General features: G+C 38.8%; 1 protein-coding gene across 3 annotated transcripts in view; it reads right to left on the minus strand.

Moving 5' to 3' along the window:
* Positions 1-16,720, minus strand: part of sema6bb (sema domain, transmembrane domain (TM), and cytoplasmic domain, (semaphorin) 6Bb) — a 136,620-nt gene that overhangs the window by 28,915 nt on the left and 90,985 nt on the right. Inside the window, exons 11-17 of one of the 3 annotated variants that reach the window (XM_042006982.1) lie at positions 13,566-13,697; positions 13,030-13,179; positions 11,092-11,271; positions 8,924-9,064; positions 6,389-6,466; positions 2,944-3,002; positions 2,224-2,264 (exon numbers count right to left, since the gene is read on the minus strand). In XM_042006982.1, the coding sequence (XP_041862916.1) occupies positions 2,248-2,264; positions 2,944-3,002; positions 6,389-6,466; positions 8,924-9,064; positions 11,092-11,271; positions 13,030-13,179; positions 13,566-13,697 (757 nt within the window). In that variant the 3' untranslated portion in view covers positions 2,224-2,247. Of the gene's footprint in view, positions 1-2,223; positions 2,265-2,788; positions 2,858-2,943; positions 3,003-6,388; positions 6,467-8,923; positions 9,065-11,091; positions 11,272-13,029; positions 13,180-13,565; positions 13,698-16,720 lie in introns of those variants that run through there. The other 2 variants (XM_042006981.1, XM_042006980.1) reach the window with 2 other exon arrangements.

The following is a 16,720-nucleotide window of genomic DNA, read 5'->3' on the forward strand; positions in this document are numbered from 1 at the left end:
GTAGGTCACTGTGGGTGAGGTTGAGATATAAATTGGTCCAGTTGGCCTCAAATTTTGCAAAACAGCAATTTTGTTTTTATTTTTTTATCATTACAGATGCTGTGAAGTTGAACGCTGACTGGAGGGAAGAGAAAGAAGATTCCGTTTAATGTGCAGCTATAGAAAGTGACTCATACTCATTAAAAAAAAATAAGCAAATAGACAGTGAAAATTAATTTTCCCAAATTTTTCTAAAGCGATAAACAGGCTAGACTGTAACTCAGGTCTCATCTGCTGGGTCAATATACAGATAGGTGGACTGAGTGCAATATTGAGGAATAAAAAATTCAGCATGCAAAAGCCTGCAGTTTGTTAAACCAATCCAAATCCCTGAGGAGTTCACGCACACAAGTGCACAAGCACCTCTGTCTGCTTGTAAGTACACAGATGTACTGTTTGTGTCCTGTGTACATGAAGAATAAGGTGCATGAAGAAAAGCTTAGGAATGAGTGGTGATAGACACAGAGGAGATACGCCGGCAAATTTCACAGTCTCAGCCGTGTCACTGACAGTTTGTCATAACAAGCTTATTGAAGCTGCGACTCTCTGTCTTCCTTTGACTGAATATTGTGTTTGTAGATGGCTGAAGAATCTTCATCTCATAGAATGACAATGAAAGATAGACTGATCATTAACTATAGGAGCAGGAAACACAAAAGAGAGCATCCATATCACAGACAATGAAAGTGTCAAATCAAAGTGAAAATATGGGCCATGGCATTGAGTTCATCACAAAATCTGAGACAAAGTGCTGTGGAAGTGTTGGAGGCAGCCATCTTACACATGCTGCTATGTCAGCCCAGCAGTTTTTTGTTTATCTCACAACAACAGAGCGTGCTGCTATTAACTCAGCTCAGGCATACTGTATTTCTTGGCAGGATCAGACACAGGAAAAAGCCTTTTTCTGAGTTCAGATATTCCTTAAAGGCATGTCCAGGGAGCACCACACTACATCTTTAGGTGACACTCTTACAAGAACTACAGATAAACACAAATCTCACTGCACTTGATGACATGTTTAAATCTGAAAGGATCATTGACATTTATTTGACTCCCAGTGACTGAAACAGCTGTGTCAATGTCAATGTGTCTATCTGAAAGGTACATGGTGAATGTTTGACCACTATATAAGAACATACTAAATAGTCCTATTCACATGACTTACTGGACTGATCTAAAACCATATTTCATGTATTTCAGCCTGTTTCTTTTAAAAAGAAAAAGCCTAAAGTTTAATGACCTTAAGTGTCAGATATCCTCTTTATCCTGTGACGAATTGTTTCTATGCTGATGGAAGCAGATTTTTCTAGAATGACAGAGAGGTCACTAAAAGGTTTAATGAGTGTGAAAAAGATCCAAATCATATTCTGTGGTCATAAGATCAATGAAACACTAACAAGAGATTTGGGGTTGGTACGTTTCCATGGCAATCATCAAAACACCAAATAATGGGAGACTGATGCTCCATTTCTCCAACAAAGGTCCAAAAACCTGTGGAATCAACACTAAGGTCCCCTGAAGCTGTTCTTCTGCTACATGATTCCACCATTTTTTTTCTGAAGCAAAGCATGAATAAGATGTTGTCCAAGCCACATCAAATCAATGCGATATGGAAGAATAAGTGCTTTCATGGGTGGTAGATATCAGCAGGAAAGCATATAGTACAAAAAATGTAATCAAAGGGGAAAAAGAGATTTACAGGGGACATTTACTAACATGTCCTAATTATAATGCTTCAAAAATACCTGTTCTTTCAGAAAACGTGTTGTGACACACTAACCTGAGCCTCCTAATTTGCATGAGTATAGAAAAAAAAAGGAATGAAAATAGCAGAAACCAGCTTGTTTTAATTTCAGGAAAGCTTTCAGCATCATTATTTGTTCTTCTTTCAAACCTGTCTGTAGCTGCGATTAAAGGATGAGAATTGGCCAGGGCCCAACTTGTGTGCCCTGGCAACAAGAAGAATCTCCTTTTATAATTCAAAAGCAGAACTGATGCAGAACATGATCTGTGTGAAATACAGCACAGCCTGTAGAAGATCAGGACCAGCCGTTTGACTGAGATCCCTCACATCTTCACTATGGTACCACACACGAGCTCAGTGCAGACAGCTTAACTTCACCATGCATAGAGTGAGCATCAACCCCCAATTACCAAGGTCTTCTCTTGGGGTTTGGTGGTCAGAGGACCTGAAGTGAGAGCACAGCATCAAACGAAGCGTCCATCTGAAACAGGATTAGAGTTGTATGCAGGTTCTGATTATGTAACATTTATCTGCTCCTTTCTCAGCGAGCACGGCACATGAACTCTGGGAACTTTCAGAAGTGAAGGATTAATTTGCACGCATTGGAATTAGCGCTTAGATCAAAGCAAGGGAATGTCATGGGAGTATTCTAAAAACCTCTCTGAATCTAAAATAGAGTTTGCTTAGCTGGTTACCACTTCCATAATAACTTTCATAATGATACAGAGAAAAAAAAAGACTTCAAGCTGTATTTGAATATAATTAACTTTATGTAGATGGAACTTGCCAGACCAAAGCAAATATTACAAACAACTAAGCTCAAAGTAAACAGAGAAATGAAGAAAAAAAAAGCTAACTAAAACACACACTTTGGGGTTTTTTTCCAGCTCAGAGACAAAATGGCACTAGCAGACCATCATGTTGGATCTTGGTGCTTACTTTTTGGAGAAAAGAGACACTATAGACCACTGAAGTGAACCTGGACTTGTCACTGAACAGAATAAAACTACAAGACTTCTCTTTCTTTTTACTTAACTGTTGTTTGCTCTGAAGATCCAGAAGTTATGTAAAGATCTGAGCAAAAACAAGAGAGCCATTTGCTTTCTATGCTTGTAGGGTAAACACAAACAGAAACACAGACTGAGAATCAGTCTTCTTACCATCGCAGTCACCCAAGTGGGCCACGTTTCCTTGTTCAACATCTTGCTCGAATGGCAGTCTGCAGAAGAAGAGAAAAGACACAGTCATTAATCAGAGGACACAGCCACAGCTAGTTGGCCTCTGACACAAAACACAGATCCACTCTGATAGAGGAAAACTATCTCGGCTTTACAAGCTGAGGACAAGTTACAGCTGAGCGTCTAGCCATGCAAGCTCCTTTCACACTGAAATAGAAGAAATCCTAGTTTTTATTTTGAGAAAATGAGTTAAAAAAAATGAACTAAAGAGGCCCTTTAGCTACCTAATATTCCGAAACAATCACCATTATAATTTAAGGATAACCATTCATGCCTACAGCAGTGTCCATAATTAAGCTAATTAATGCAATAAATTACAAATGTTTCTAGGTCAGCATATGCATCTTCATATTAATATGCTGTGGATATAATCTTCATGTCTTCAAGTGTTATGAAACTTAGTTTCAAGAAAATCCGTTTTACTCATTAATATGGAGTTTTAAGTGGGGAGGTTCTTAAGGACATACAACTGTTTGGTTAAGATATTAGTTTAATGAAATTTCTTTTTAGTTAAATGTGCTGTAGTCATATCAGCTCAACAGTAACTAAAAACCTGAGTTCTGAATTTCAGTAATTTCATAGAAATTATGACGTATTGTATTTCTGCAACTCATTTCCCATGCGGGCAACAGGGGAGCAGAGAAAACTCAACAAACAATAACAGTTGATGAAGTGAGGAAGCAGAGAGGAAATGAGAACAGCTCACAGGCCAGGTGCTCCCAAAGAAAAACACAACTGCTTTTGGTTATGGCTCATGTCAGGGGAAGCAGCATCGAGCTGCAACTGGCAGAATGAGTAAATGTGTGTAGGTGTGTGTCATGAATTTGCCTGCAGGCTTCATTCAGTACAGAGCACCTATAATGAATTGCATATGAATGGAAAATTTGTCCTTAAATTATTTGGAGAAAGTATTCTTTTGTCCCTATTTTAATAGCACAACTGTATGGAAGATGCAGTGGGTATATTTTAACCCTGAATGAAAACTTTCAAGATATACATGTTGATAATTATCTGAAAATAGGATAAACTTTTAACTGAAATTATATAAAAAAAAAGACACATGTAATGTTTTAATTCTAATTGCAGTTTAGACAATGTAAGAACAAAAAACTCCTGACCATGACTGGAGAAAACTAACAGCTGTGCCCTGAATGTGTCACACTATCAGCTACTTGCTTACACTCTCATGCTAAACCTTTTTTTAATCTAAACTGATTCTAGTCGGAACAATTAAAAAAGACACATAAAAGGTTTGTAAGTGGTTGGAAATGTGACTGATCAGTTTTAATGGAGTGATCTCTGCTCTGATACTCTTGCCACGCAGTAATGTTTTTTGCATCACTAACATAGCAACATCAAATCATATTTCAAAATCCAAAGTAGCAAAAGTGCTGAGCGGAAAACCTTGGTGTGTACTGGACACGATGAGAACATCAGTCTGTGGACAGATGATAAAATAATTGGTCTGTTGGCTTTTCGATGGGAGGCTTCTGCATCGGGTGAGGGGGGTGTGCTTGCTTTGACGTTGGTGGACTGAAGCAGTCACTCGCTATGCACACAATTTAATGGTCCTATAGTGAAGTAGTACTTGGCCCAGATACAACATCTGCAAAAACCAGAGCACGAAATGCACGTGGATGTCGATTTGAGCTCTGGAAATCGGCATCTTGCAATTAGCTAAAGCAGCTGCAGAGCCAGAATTTGTGCTTTTAATGCCTGAAAAACACTGACAAATGAGTGTAAATGTGCTCTGAGAGTACGGCGGTCATTGTCATAATAAAAAGTAATGTTTTCTTGTTCAACTGGCTGCCTCTCATACACTGCAGGTGATTCACTTTGTATATCTTTGCATGTGGGCTTGTGTGCAGTCACTGATATATTTTTTATTTCCTGCACATTCCTCCAGGTACGTTTGCTCATTACTTGAAGCATAAAGTTTTAAAAACCATGCTTTATGCACCTTTATGCTTTGGTGAAAAAAGGTCAAATTAGAGGTACTGTTAACCTTTGGAGCATTTCTACAATTAAAAGGAATGCTGTGAAAAGATTATGTAATAATAATATAATAATAATAATAATAATTTACAATATGAAATACACATGGATGCACTGCTGGCCAGACAAACTAAGCTGCCACTTAGTAGTAGTTTGTGCAAGAGCAGAGCAGAAACAGTTAGCCCCAATGGACAAATGGCTGAAATTTGCATCTTCTGTCCCTGAAAGTGGTGGAAATGCTAAATTAAACAGGCTAAAATGTGATTCAGATCTTTTAACATATCTTATTCTATTCAGTTTTGTTACAGACAGATATCAGTGAATCAGGATTACATAGCAGCACACATAACACAGAACTTTTTACAGCATCTACCGTCATTAAAAGCACAAAACAAAGAACCAAACAAGAAATCTTCCTGAGAGACCGTCCAAAAATACAATCTAAAGTTATACTTTAGCAACCGCTGAACTCTTCTTAGGCATCACTTTGCAAAGAGAGGTTGTATTATTCCACAAAGAGGAAATCCACAGTAACTCAATGTGGAATCGATTGCCAAGTTGACCGCCCTTGCTAAATCAAATCAAGACAAACACAAAAGCCTTTAATAGTATAAGCAGACAGCCCGAGGTGGTCTTTAAGGCCCATGTTGTCTGTTCAGCTGGCACTACACCTGTGTTTGAAAACCTAATTCAATAAGCAGCTCGACTCAAGAGAAATTTGATTTCACTGGAGGAAACGGCCGGAGGTGAGCTGTCAAGAGAGACCGTTTCTCAGTAGCATGAGGAAAGAGGGGTCACACGAATACTCCAACATGTACACATACACACCTGTGTAGATATTCAAACAGCTACACACATTTATGCACACACCCAGACAACACACTGTCTGGATATTTGAGCAGTACCAACAGTGTTACACACAGAAACCAACTCACGTAGCCACACAAACACACAATTATGGCCACAACACATGAAAGAATCTAGTCATGTTTAAAATGAGACATCTTGAATCAATACATAGAACAGAGTGTGTGACAAGTGTTAAGAGGGCACAGATCTAACTTTAAGGCTTGAATAGTTGCACAAAGAACCAAGAACTCACAGACTGCATTCATAATATATAGGATGTCTCTGCATGTGCAGCCTGTAGTGAAGAAAATAACCTTCAGAGGAATGATAAAAGTAAAAATAAATCAAAAGAAAACAAACAAATCTGTAGGATCAAAGACAAAGAACAGAGAAAGGTGATAAAACAACACCTGAAAGAGAAAAAATCCCAACAGATACAGAGAGTCACAGAGCAAATACAACATAAAAAGCAGCAGAGTGTGTGTGCTTCTGTGGTGTAACTACAAAAGGAAAGGTATCATACCTGGTTCCAGGTCTGAGGAAAGAGCAGGTGCTTCCTCTGGTCCAGCCACAGTATGGATCCCTGGAGGCGATACAGTTCCTGCAGAGACAAAAAGAAATAAGAAAAATTACTTAGAGGCCAACATTTCTTGATTAAACGTATTTCCTTTAATAAAGCTTCAAATGATGGTTACTAGAACTTATTAGGGCAAACCACAAATATGTAGGTAAAATACCTTGTGATGGCTCAGTTCCTTCTTTTGCCGGATTTTTAGAGATCATGGGTCATTAACACTACAAATTTGAATACAACACCATCAGAAGCTTTCTCTATATGTAGACTACCCTCATTTATTTTGCAAGCAGAGGCTTCAATGCCAACAACCAGCTGACCAAACAAACTGGCTGGATGTGTTGTAGGACAAGATTTCTGCATCTGGAACTGGACAGTATGTTGTTTCTGAAAATATAAAAGGACTTTTATATTACTTTACATTGTAAAGTTTAATAGCTGTGAAAGTCTTAACAGCTGAGTGCTTGATGTCAAATGTGATGGGAAATCTACAGCCTGTAAAGGCCTTTTCAGGTTTTCTGTTTAAGTTTAAACACTTATTTTATCTCTCAAATGCAAAAACACAGTGGATATCTGAAGTTCATAAAGCAGCTAACACGAGAGACAGATATTCAAAGTACTTGAGCAGCAGGAATGGAGCTAAAAACATATATTGTGGACTAAAAACAAAGTAGTAAGCTTCTTCTGACTTTCCATCCACGAGTCTTTCAGCATTTTCAAAACAGCTTTAAAAAAGCTAATAATAGTCCTTTTTGTCCCCTAAATCTAATTTTAAGAAGTTTCAACATTGTGAAAGTTGCTGTCAGAGTTACTATCCAGATGTAACTCTCACCCAATTTTTCTTCTGGAAACTCAGCATCAGCATTGCCTGTGGTTTGTGGTCTGAGTATGATTGTCAGAAAACATGATTTACACATTAGATACACCATCTTTTTCTCCACATTTTCATGCAGTGTCTTAAAGGTCAAATAACAGAATGTCCTTGTCTAGAGCAACAAATCTTCCCAGCTAACAAAACCACTGCTACACAATGATAACCTCCAAGCCACTGAAATGTTTGCAGAGAATGAAGTCAGGCAAGGCAAGCTTACACCCTCACACTACAACACAAGTGTGGAAACTAAAAGAAGAAAAAAAAAATCACACTTGAAAATAAAGGTTAGAGGATAAAAAAGTGGTATATGAGGGATTTGTGATTGCTGATCATATGCAAAACATCTTAATGGTAAAATAAAAATTACATGCCAAAGACTTCTTCAAAATGTGGATTTTTAATGATGTGGGGTTAAATGGGGTTAACAGGTCAAATTTTAAGTTTTAATTTTAAGTTGCTGCTATGAAATGTCAAATCATTAAAAATTTATTTTGATATAAAAATTAAACCAATTACTAGTGGGTAGACCAACCAATAACATAAATATATTCAGAAATGCTTCTGAGAGGTAGAAAAAAACCCACATATACCTGAAGCTGCTGAAGCATGACAAAGAAGTCTCAAGCACAGAAAATTAACCCTCATACTCGCATCTAAACATATAAACACACACGCTAAACACACCTCAGGGAACTTGTGAGCTGCTACATAATGTGGTCTGGATTACACGCTTGTATGACCCAACTGGTTCAGTGAACACACACTGCACGCCTCATGAGCTGCTGGTGTGTGCACCGGTTTGCGTTTGTGTGTCAGTGGACCCTAACAGGCCACAAGCACCAGGCGTCAAAACTCAGAGTGAGTGCCAGCCAGGAGGAGTGAGCCTACTTTGCTCTGATTGTGTGGGTCATTGCAAGGGAAATAACATTAAGTCAAATAAACACATATTAATGTTTAATTATAGGTTGAAAATTTGCTCCTTTCTATAAAATTTAATAACAGAAAGCTGCTAAAATGACAAACGGAGCTTTTTCTTTAATACCCTTTGTGACATTTTATTAATCAGATTAAAAGCCATTTTATAATTGCACTCCAGTCACTTATTTAATTGTGATTTGAGTTACTTATTGCAAACAGGCACAGTAACTAGGGACTTTTAGCTGTTTACTGCTCCTCTATGCAACATAAACATGATTTATTTAGACTATTATGCACTGCCAGTAATTGTTATCAGAATTATAATCCATCTGTGAAAAAGTTAAAAGAAAAAAACTCAGCAATAAATTTATTAGCTATTGCTACACTAAGAGCTTTAATGACATATTCTGCAAATTTATGGGACCATTTTTTTTAATATGGCTCTTTTCAGAACAATGCAGAGGTCAATAAATTATCGTCTTGCTCAAGGGCAGAGTGACAGATGTTATCAAGTTGTACTACTGTGCTATTATTGCAGTAAAAGTGATGTCTAATGTAGCTACAGCTTGTCGAGATTCACTTTATCTTGCTTGGGGACAATAGCAAAGGCCAGATGGTTCCTCAAAGGTCACCTGCCCCACCTATTTTCTCTCCCTTTTATGGTGTATGTGCTGCGTTCGCTGCAGGCTTACTTCATGCACCGGGAGTAGAGCTGGCAGCGCGCCACTGGTACTCTGACCACACAGGAAGGAAAGGCGAGAAGCAGAGTGTGGCTCTCCCGGTCCAGAGTCAGAGACAACAGCTGCCTGGCCTGCGGAGAGTTCTCAGCACACCTGCAAAGCACAAACATAAAGACACACAGAAAACAACAACAACAAAAAAACAGCATTAGGCAATTTCAATTACCAAGCCGAGACTGCCCATTAAACCTCTGACCTCACTCTGAGCATAACAGCAGGAAGAGAAAGCATTCTGCATGATTCATTGTGAAAGAACTAAACATAAAATGCTCTATAAATATAAGGCATAATAAAAGTGAAGATGATGAAAGCTTGAGCTTACAATATAAACCCAAGTATTCACTGCACTAATTGTAGAAGTCTAACGAGTCAGCCATCAAAAACAGCACTTCTAACTGGCACACAGCAGGCAACAACCTACCTGCATGGAGCAGATTTGCACCTTTTTATGCACATGCACTCATGCAGTGGTTGCATCTGGATGCTTTATGGTCATAACATTGTGGTGAGTTCATAGTCATTAAAAAGAATCTTTCTTTCTGCAAGAGCCAAGCTGTGAGTCATTCTTCTCAACTGATATCATGAAAGGCAGGAAAAAAGGGAGAGGGAGAAATGTGAGGGGGAAAAAGGCAAAGAAGCCTGGAGAAAAGAAAATAATAGAAGAACAATCAGGCAGGTGGAGAGAATAGAAGAAGAAATAAGCTGCTAATGTTACATCTGGTTCAGGCTGTTTCTTTGTAACAAACAGTAAGTCACAGGTCTTGATTTTTAATTTGAGCTGACTTTTTCAAAGATAATTGTGTTAGAGGTCCAGCTTTTGTATAACCCAGCATTTATCATGGGGCACAGTAGATTCTTTTAACTGTGAATGGAGGGTGAGGGTGGCCTGGCCTGGAGCAAGAAATCATGTGGTTGTGCTGAATCTCCTGACTAGCTGGCTGCCTGCTGGGACAGCTGGACTGTCACTGACCTCCTGGTGGGCTCACCATGCACACCCAATTATTGTTAAAAAACTGGCTTCCATCAGCACCAGCTTGTCACGCATGTCCCCTCATTTCACTTCCAATCACTATCCCTCATTTAGTCAAATCAGAGACAGAAATTATCGAGAATGTTTCGCTGAAGGTGGAAAAAAAAGCCTATTTCTAGACTTTCAAGAAATAATACTTAGTTTCTACTTATTGTAGAAAAAATGGCTTATATCCTTGAGTGCAATTACCACAACAGAGTGTTTAAAAACATCTACAGTACTTTCTTTTTAAATGCTTCTAATTAGCCTTGGTGAAAGATAATCACCACCCAAATATGCCTGCATCTGTGTGACAATTTTCTCTCCCGCACACTGCAGTCATCTACCGTGTGTAGGGCTGCATTTCAGCAAAGAACAAAACACAGAAATGAGGACTGAAAAGCAGTGTACCCTGTGTTCATTACATAATGATCAACATCAAATGAAGCCTCAAAGCTGCATGCCTCATGTAAAATTCTAATTAGTTAAGCACAACAGGCCCAATCTCTTCCAGTATTTTGCTGCAGTCCATGTAAATGTGCTTCAGCTTCAGAGAGATGAGGATCAATCTTTCTGATAGTGTGTAATGTTGGTCAAGATCAAGGTTGATATGATTTTTATCACAATTTCATTAGTCTCTAATGTTTCCCTTAATTCTGTTTAACATTTTGTCTTGGGCTCATTAGAAGATGATTAGATTTCCTGATAATGAAAATTAGCTTCTAATTGAAGTTTTATCTGTTTGCCCTATTTCTGTTTTCTGCATGTGGTTGTGTCACTTCAGAACCTGCTCAAGGAAACGTACATCACGAAGAATAGGGGAAGTTTTCTGTATGATTTAGGACAAGTCGGGTTTTCCGAGTACATTATGCTTTTCTTTTTCCTTCCTCAGGCTCTTTTTTCTCAGTGCATCACATTACCAGCTCCTCTTTCTGTGTATACATGAAACAGAAATGTCACTCAACTCGTCCTGTCCAGGTCTTTTGTCCTTTTTTACAGAGTTAAATGGGACAACTGATGGAACTACAAAAATAACGCACTACAGTGTCAAAACATTCCTCTAATAAGCTAAAGTATAAACTTGTTCCTTTCTTTTAGATCGTAGTCTTACTTATCAGGGTTGAATCCTTCCAATTCCTCCAGGAAGATGTTGCTGTCGGTGACTGTGTTATCCTGGTTTGGCATAATGAGAAACTTGAGGATGGTCCCTCTGCTTGACCCGAGGAACAGGAGAGTGCGGTTTCGATAAGGACCAGCCTCTGTATCCACCACAATTTTATTCAGCTGGTACCTGAACCGCAGGAGAGAGACAAAGTACTGCATTAATGCCACAGAGCTGTGCAGCTCATTTGGGACTTTCTTTCAATGAAAGCTAAAAGCATTGTCAAGTATCTCCTGGAGGCCAGTTCATGATTTAAGTGCATTAAAATGGATTGGCTTAGGTAAAACATATGGACTCTCGAGAAGTTAAATCAAAATATGTCATTTTCTCTAGAGCCACTGCAAAATTAAATGAATTCCACAGAGAAGAAACTGCTCATCAAATTTGCATAATAAACTAATTACACAAGACGTTTTAGTCATTAATAATATCAATCAAGTAAATGGGTTTGTCCTGGAACAATAGCAGAGTGTGGCTGAGCTACACGCGACTGTGAGTGTGAGTCAACAAACGCCATGTTGCACCGAGTGTTTAATATTCCTCAATCAGTCCATGTAATTCCCTAATGGTTGGTGGGCAGTGGGACTCCATGCAGCAAACAGGGAAGACACAGAAATGCATGAATTTATGTGGAACTACAGCTACTTCCTGATACCATGTGCTGCAACACCTAGCAAGGACAACCTCACCCAGATGTATGCATGTTTGTATTTACATGTGTCTCCTACAACGAAAGACATAATGCAAAATATAACCAACTACTCTTCTACTGCAGAGTTAATGTATATAGAAAAACATTTTAAATAATTTTCGATCTTATAAACATTACTTCCAAAAATTAAGTGTTGTGACTTCAAACAATTAGTTTAATTAGGCTCCAAAACAAACCGTGTTAGCATAAATATGTACAATACAAGCTATTCATAGGCTACAAAAACAAAAACAAATCCTTTGGAAGAATAGCTGGAACATTAGCAGAAGCTGAATCAGCAGTTTTGTTCATTCTGACAAGATTTAGAGCAGTAGCGTGCTCTGAGTGCCCATGGAAAACAACAGTGATGGATAACCACAGGATCCTTCTCATAGTGAAGAAAACTCCTTCACAGCTTCCAGCTAAGTAAAAACACTATGCAGGGTGCTGGCATATGATTATCTAAGGCCACCATAAAGAAAGGACTGTATAAGAGCAGATACAAGGTTCACCAGGTGCAAACAAATCATAAATTATCTACAAAAAGGGCTCATATTAGTTTTAGTAAATACCATCTTTAAAAGCCAAAACAGTTATGGAACATTATGTTTTAGAAAGACTCAACTAAGACTACCATGTGACAAAATGGAAGCAGGAAATTAAATATGAAAAACTGCTCATGATGGAAATGATACAACATCATCTGTAGATCACGAGGGATCAGTGTGACTGGCATGCACTGCTTCCAGAGGGACTGCATAGCTAGCATTTATTAGTTATCTGACAGATGCTGGATGAATTGTGTATAAAGGGTTTACAGGGACATACTGTCTACTCAGATACAACCAAATGCAGCAAAGCTAATTGCAAGGGGGTTCAAAGTTATGGTTGACAATGGCCCAAAATGTACTGTGGAAGCAACTCAAAGGAGTTTATGCAAATACAGAGATGTGATCACCTGATTTCAACCTGAAAAAATTAAGGGTGGAAAGGACACAAAACAAAACAATATTTAAAAACAGGTCTAATAACGTATTGTCCTATTGTTTTACATATTGATAGACTCTAGTTCCTAAACCATTCCTCCGAGTTGTACGTTGAGAGTCTGCAACTGTGGCTCAATGTATTACATAACAACAACTTTAATAGGTTTAGTAAAACTACTAAATCAAATAAATAACTGTGGCCAATCTCACCTGACCATGGTTCTGACTATCCAGGGTCGCTGGCCGAGTGATGGCACTGCTTCATCCATCAGAGGATGTGTTTTGACAAAGTTTAGCATCTCATCAGGGAAAGAGTTAGAGGAATTAAACTTGGATCCTTGAACAGCACAGCCACCAGGTCTGGGGATAACAAGAGTGAAAATACTTCATGTGAAAACTCAGTTATGATTACTGTTAAAAGAACAGACTAGACTGTCAACAAGACACTGCTTCAGTGAAATTAAATTTAAATTTGACAGTGTTTACTGAGCAAATTTCTACATGCTACAACACCAACTGCAGTATCTTCCTAAGTTCTACGTGTGTTAAGTGAGTCTCATTTCAGTTCATACTCCTAAAACGTAGCTCAAATAATTTAGCAACACATGTTCTTTGTATTTTCTATTAAAATGCTTCAAATACACTACATCCCCCAAAACATGTTGTTTCTCAACAATGTTTTTCTCTGAACAGCTCCACAAAACAAGCTGAACACAGGTGCATGAATTGAATACTGCCATCTGCACCTTGGCTTTGGGATGACTTCATCTGGAACAGGCGTCCAAATAGACTCGGGTGATTTCTGTTCCTTAAACCTTCCATCAAACACAGCAGCCAGCTGTTCCATGTCAAAGGCACACACCGCCGAACCTGGAATACTGCAGAGACAAAGACAGAATGGTGAGACTGAGGCAGAGCGAGACAGATAAAACACTTTGAGCTGACACAAAATGACTGTCAGTCCTGTGTCAAGCAGGCTTTACTTTCCAACAAGGGTGCAGAGAGAATAGGTGAGTGAAAAAAAGATAAGGATGATTATACCAAGACTGAAAAATAGACTTTTAAACTTGAAACTGGAGAAGTTACAATATAGGAAGTCATTTTGTGAGCATTGGAAAAAGGGATAGATATCCTACAAAGCTGATAAAATTGGATTTAAGTTGTTCATATTGTGACATCCAGTACTGGAACACAAAGGAGATTGTTACTGAGATGAAAAAAATAAATAAAGATAGACACTATGAACTCTAAGGCCATAGAGTAGATATGATGTGGATGCAATAGCTATATTAGGCCCATGAAAAGATGTTGGCTAGAGTTCCTGGAATAAAAAACATGAAATAGGAAATGAGTCACTGAAAAATTCTGTGTTTGAAAAAGAGGAGGGGGAAGATTCCCATAAAGGAAATGAACCCAACAAAACATTCCAGTAAAAAAAGCCTGGTGTGCCTCAGAGGCTGTTTAACTTGTGAACCGAGTAGTGGGGAGCAGAGCATCTGCTCCGGGAAGCGTCCAGTTCACCCCCTCACAAATAAATACTCAAAAGTCCTTTAAAAACAAAATACAGATACATTCACACAGTCAGATAGTCTTGTCTGAGCTTGATGCAACATTTTTGTGCTGTGACTCCAGAAACAAAACACTACAGAGACTGAAAAATAAAGACAGCAGTGTCAGGGTGAGATAAGACATTAATTTAAAGAAAAACCTCCCCATGCTTACTGCTTCCAGACACCACTCTGTGCTCCTCATCACTGACTAATTGCGCACATAATGTGCTAGCGACTAACTAATGCAAATTCAGAGGTACACACACTTTGAAAAAATACAGAGACTGAGTCACCTGTGACCTGCTGCTATACAAATCCCCTCCACACACACTATGTGGTTATTTACTTGTCTCACTCTTCTTTCTTTGGAAAAAAAAAACAAACAAACAAACAAAAAAAATAAATAAAAATGTCCAGCTGGTGAGTTGAGGTTCTGTGTAGTTTGCCCCCAGGATTCTGTATTGAGTGCCTCTTTGAAAGCTGCAGAAGTGTGTGGTAAGGCAAAGCCTGAAGGCTTGATTTTTGGCTGCAGTGGGGAGCCGTGCTCTCCTGATGTGCCATTTGATCAGGTCAGGCCGTCTCCCTCTGTACTTATCACTCACAGGCAGAGATGTGACTCAACTCAGGCCAGCACGGCAGGGCTTCAGGCGTATCTATGGACAGTACAGAGACTCTCTAAGGACAGCAAGCACCAGATGCTATATGTGACAGGTCTACCAGCTCTGCATGGTTGCCAGCTCTCTCTGCCTTCACCAGCCTCTCCACCCTCCCACCTCTCTCGCTGCAGGTCACTGGGTTTGCCCCAAGTATGGCTCTGTCTCTAATAGAAGGAAGCCAAAATGCCTAGGGTCATTCTTCACCCAGAATTGTTTATATTTTTCTTTTGTTCACTCTCAAGTAGTTTTTCCCACTTGTGTTCTCATTTACACAAAGTTCATTTTCAGTCGTGTACCTAGTGATGCTCCCCTTTGAGAGTAATTTCCTTTGTTTATTTTTCCTCCATCTCTTACTGTGGGTCTTCCTTCATTCCTGTTTTTGCTGATTTTGAAGCTGTTTGGGCGAGATGCATGTGGTGTTTGTATGAGTTTAGCAAACTCACTGACAATACTAACTCATACTGTTCTCATAGTCTAGTAGACAGTGGGGATAAGGGGTTTTAGTATCAGCCTTTTATTTGAGGACAGACAAAAAGGAAGAAGCTTAGGACACATAGGTCTTCCAGCAATATGTTGTACATCTTCTTTGAGTTTGGTGAAGATTTGGCGCAATTTGCTTTGCAGCAGCATCAGAGTCGGGGACTCAAAGAAAATGAAGTGGATTTGTGCCGTCAACTATTCTGGAGCCACTTGAGGTGGCTGAGCACAACATAGTGACATAGTGGCTTTTGCAACTGTGCTGCAACAGTCCAGGAAGACATTGTTTCCAACAGCAATAATTATACACAATGACTATTTATAATAACTAATGATTAATAACTATTTTTGATTCGTTTACACTACAACATCATAATTTCCCTTTCTGGGATTATTCTGTTCTACTCTGATGGAATAAACTTAGTAGACAAACAATTTTTGGTAGAAACTATTGTTTAGTTCACTTGATCTGATTTGGAGACCTTGTCGAGATAAATCTAAGCAGAGTTTGTGGATATTTTATCTTCTTTACTCACAAAATCTAATTTGAACATTTGAAATGAGACAAAACTACAGAATAAAGTATTTTAAAATAAAATATCTAACTAGGACTTGGGTCCAAGAGCTTTTGCACCGTTTGTACTTCTAGATTTACTTATCTTTATCATATCTTTTCACATTATTTTCATTCGTTTTCTGTATTACATTTTTACTTTCCAAACAACCCGATTTTTCATAATGACATTTGCACAAATTCCCAAAAATGTTTTTTTGTTCTTTCTCTCACTTCACTTCACCAAAATCTCTGTAATAACTCCATAATTTCCTTGTGACATGGCATTGCTGTCAGCTAAAGGCTGTGTTCCTCTTCCTTTTCCTTTATGAGCATTAGCTAGCAGCCCTATGATGTATTCCTTCTCCTTCTCTGCTTGCAGGCCCAGGGGGTCCGGCTTGCACATCTGTGCATCCTCCCCTGTGTCACACTTCTCCTGGCATCGTAAACCTGTTCTCCTCCTGCTCCTTGTCGTCCTCATTTCTCCCCCTCTGCTGCATTTTCCCAGAGGGATATCCTGCTGTCTGACCCTGTCACGTAGAATTCTCTGCAACCAAAACTAAACAGGGCCTCTGCTCTTCAGATGCACCAGATTTACTTTACTTTGCACAGAATATTTTTCCATGCATTCCAGTGCAGCTCCATTAAACATATTGATTCTGTCA

This window comes from Melanotaenia boesemani, chromosome 14, assembly GCF_017639745.1.
Source record: "Melanotaenia boesemani isolate fMelBoe1 chromosome 14, fMelBoe1.pri, whole genome shotgun sequence".
In the NCBI taxonomy this organism is placed as follows: Eukaryota; Metazoa; Chordata; class Actinopteri; order Atheriniformes; family Melanotaeniidae; genus Melanotaenia; species Melanotaenia boesemani.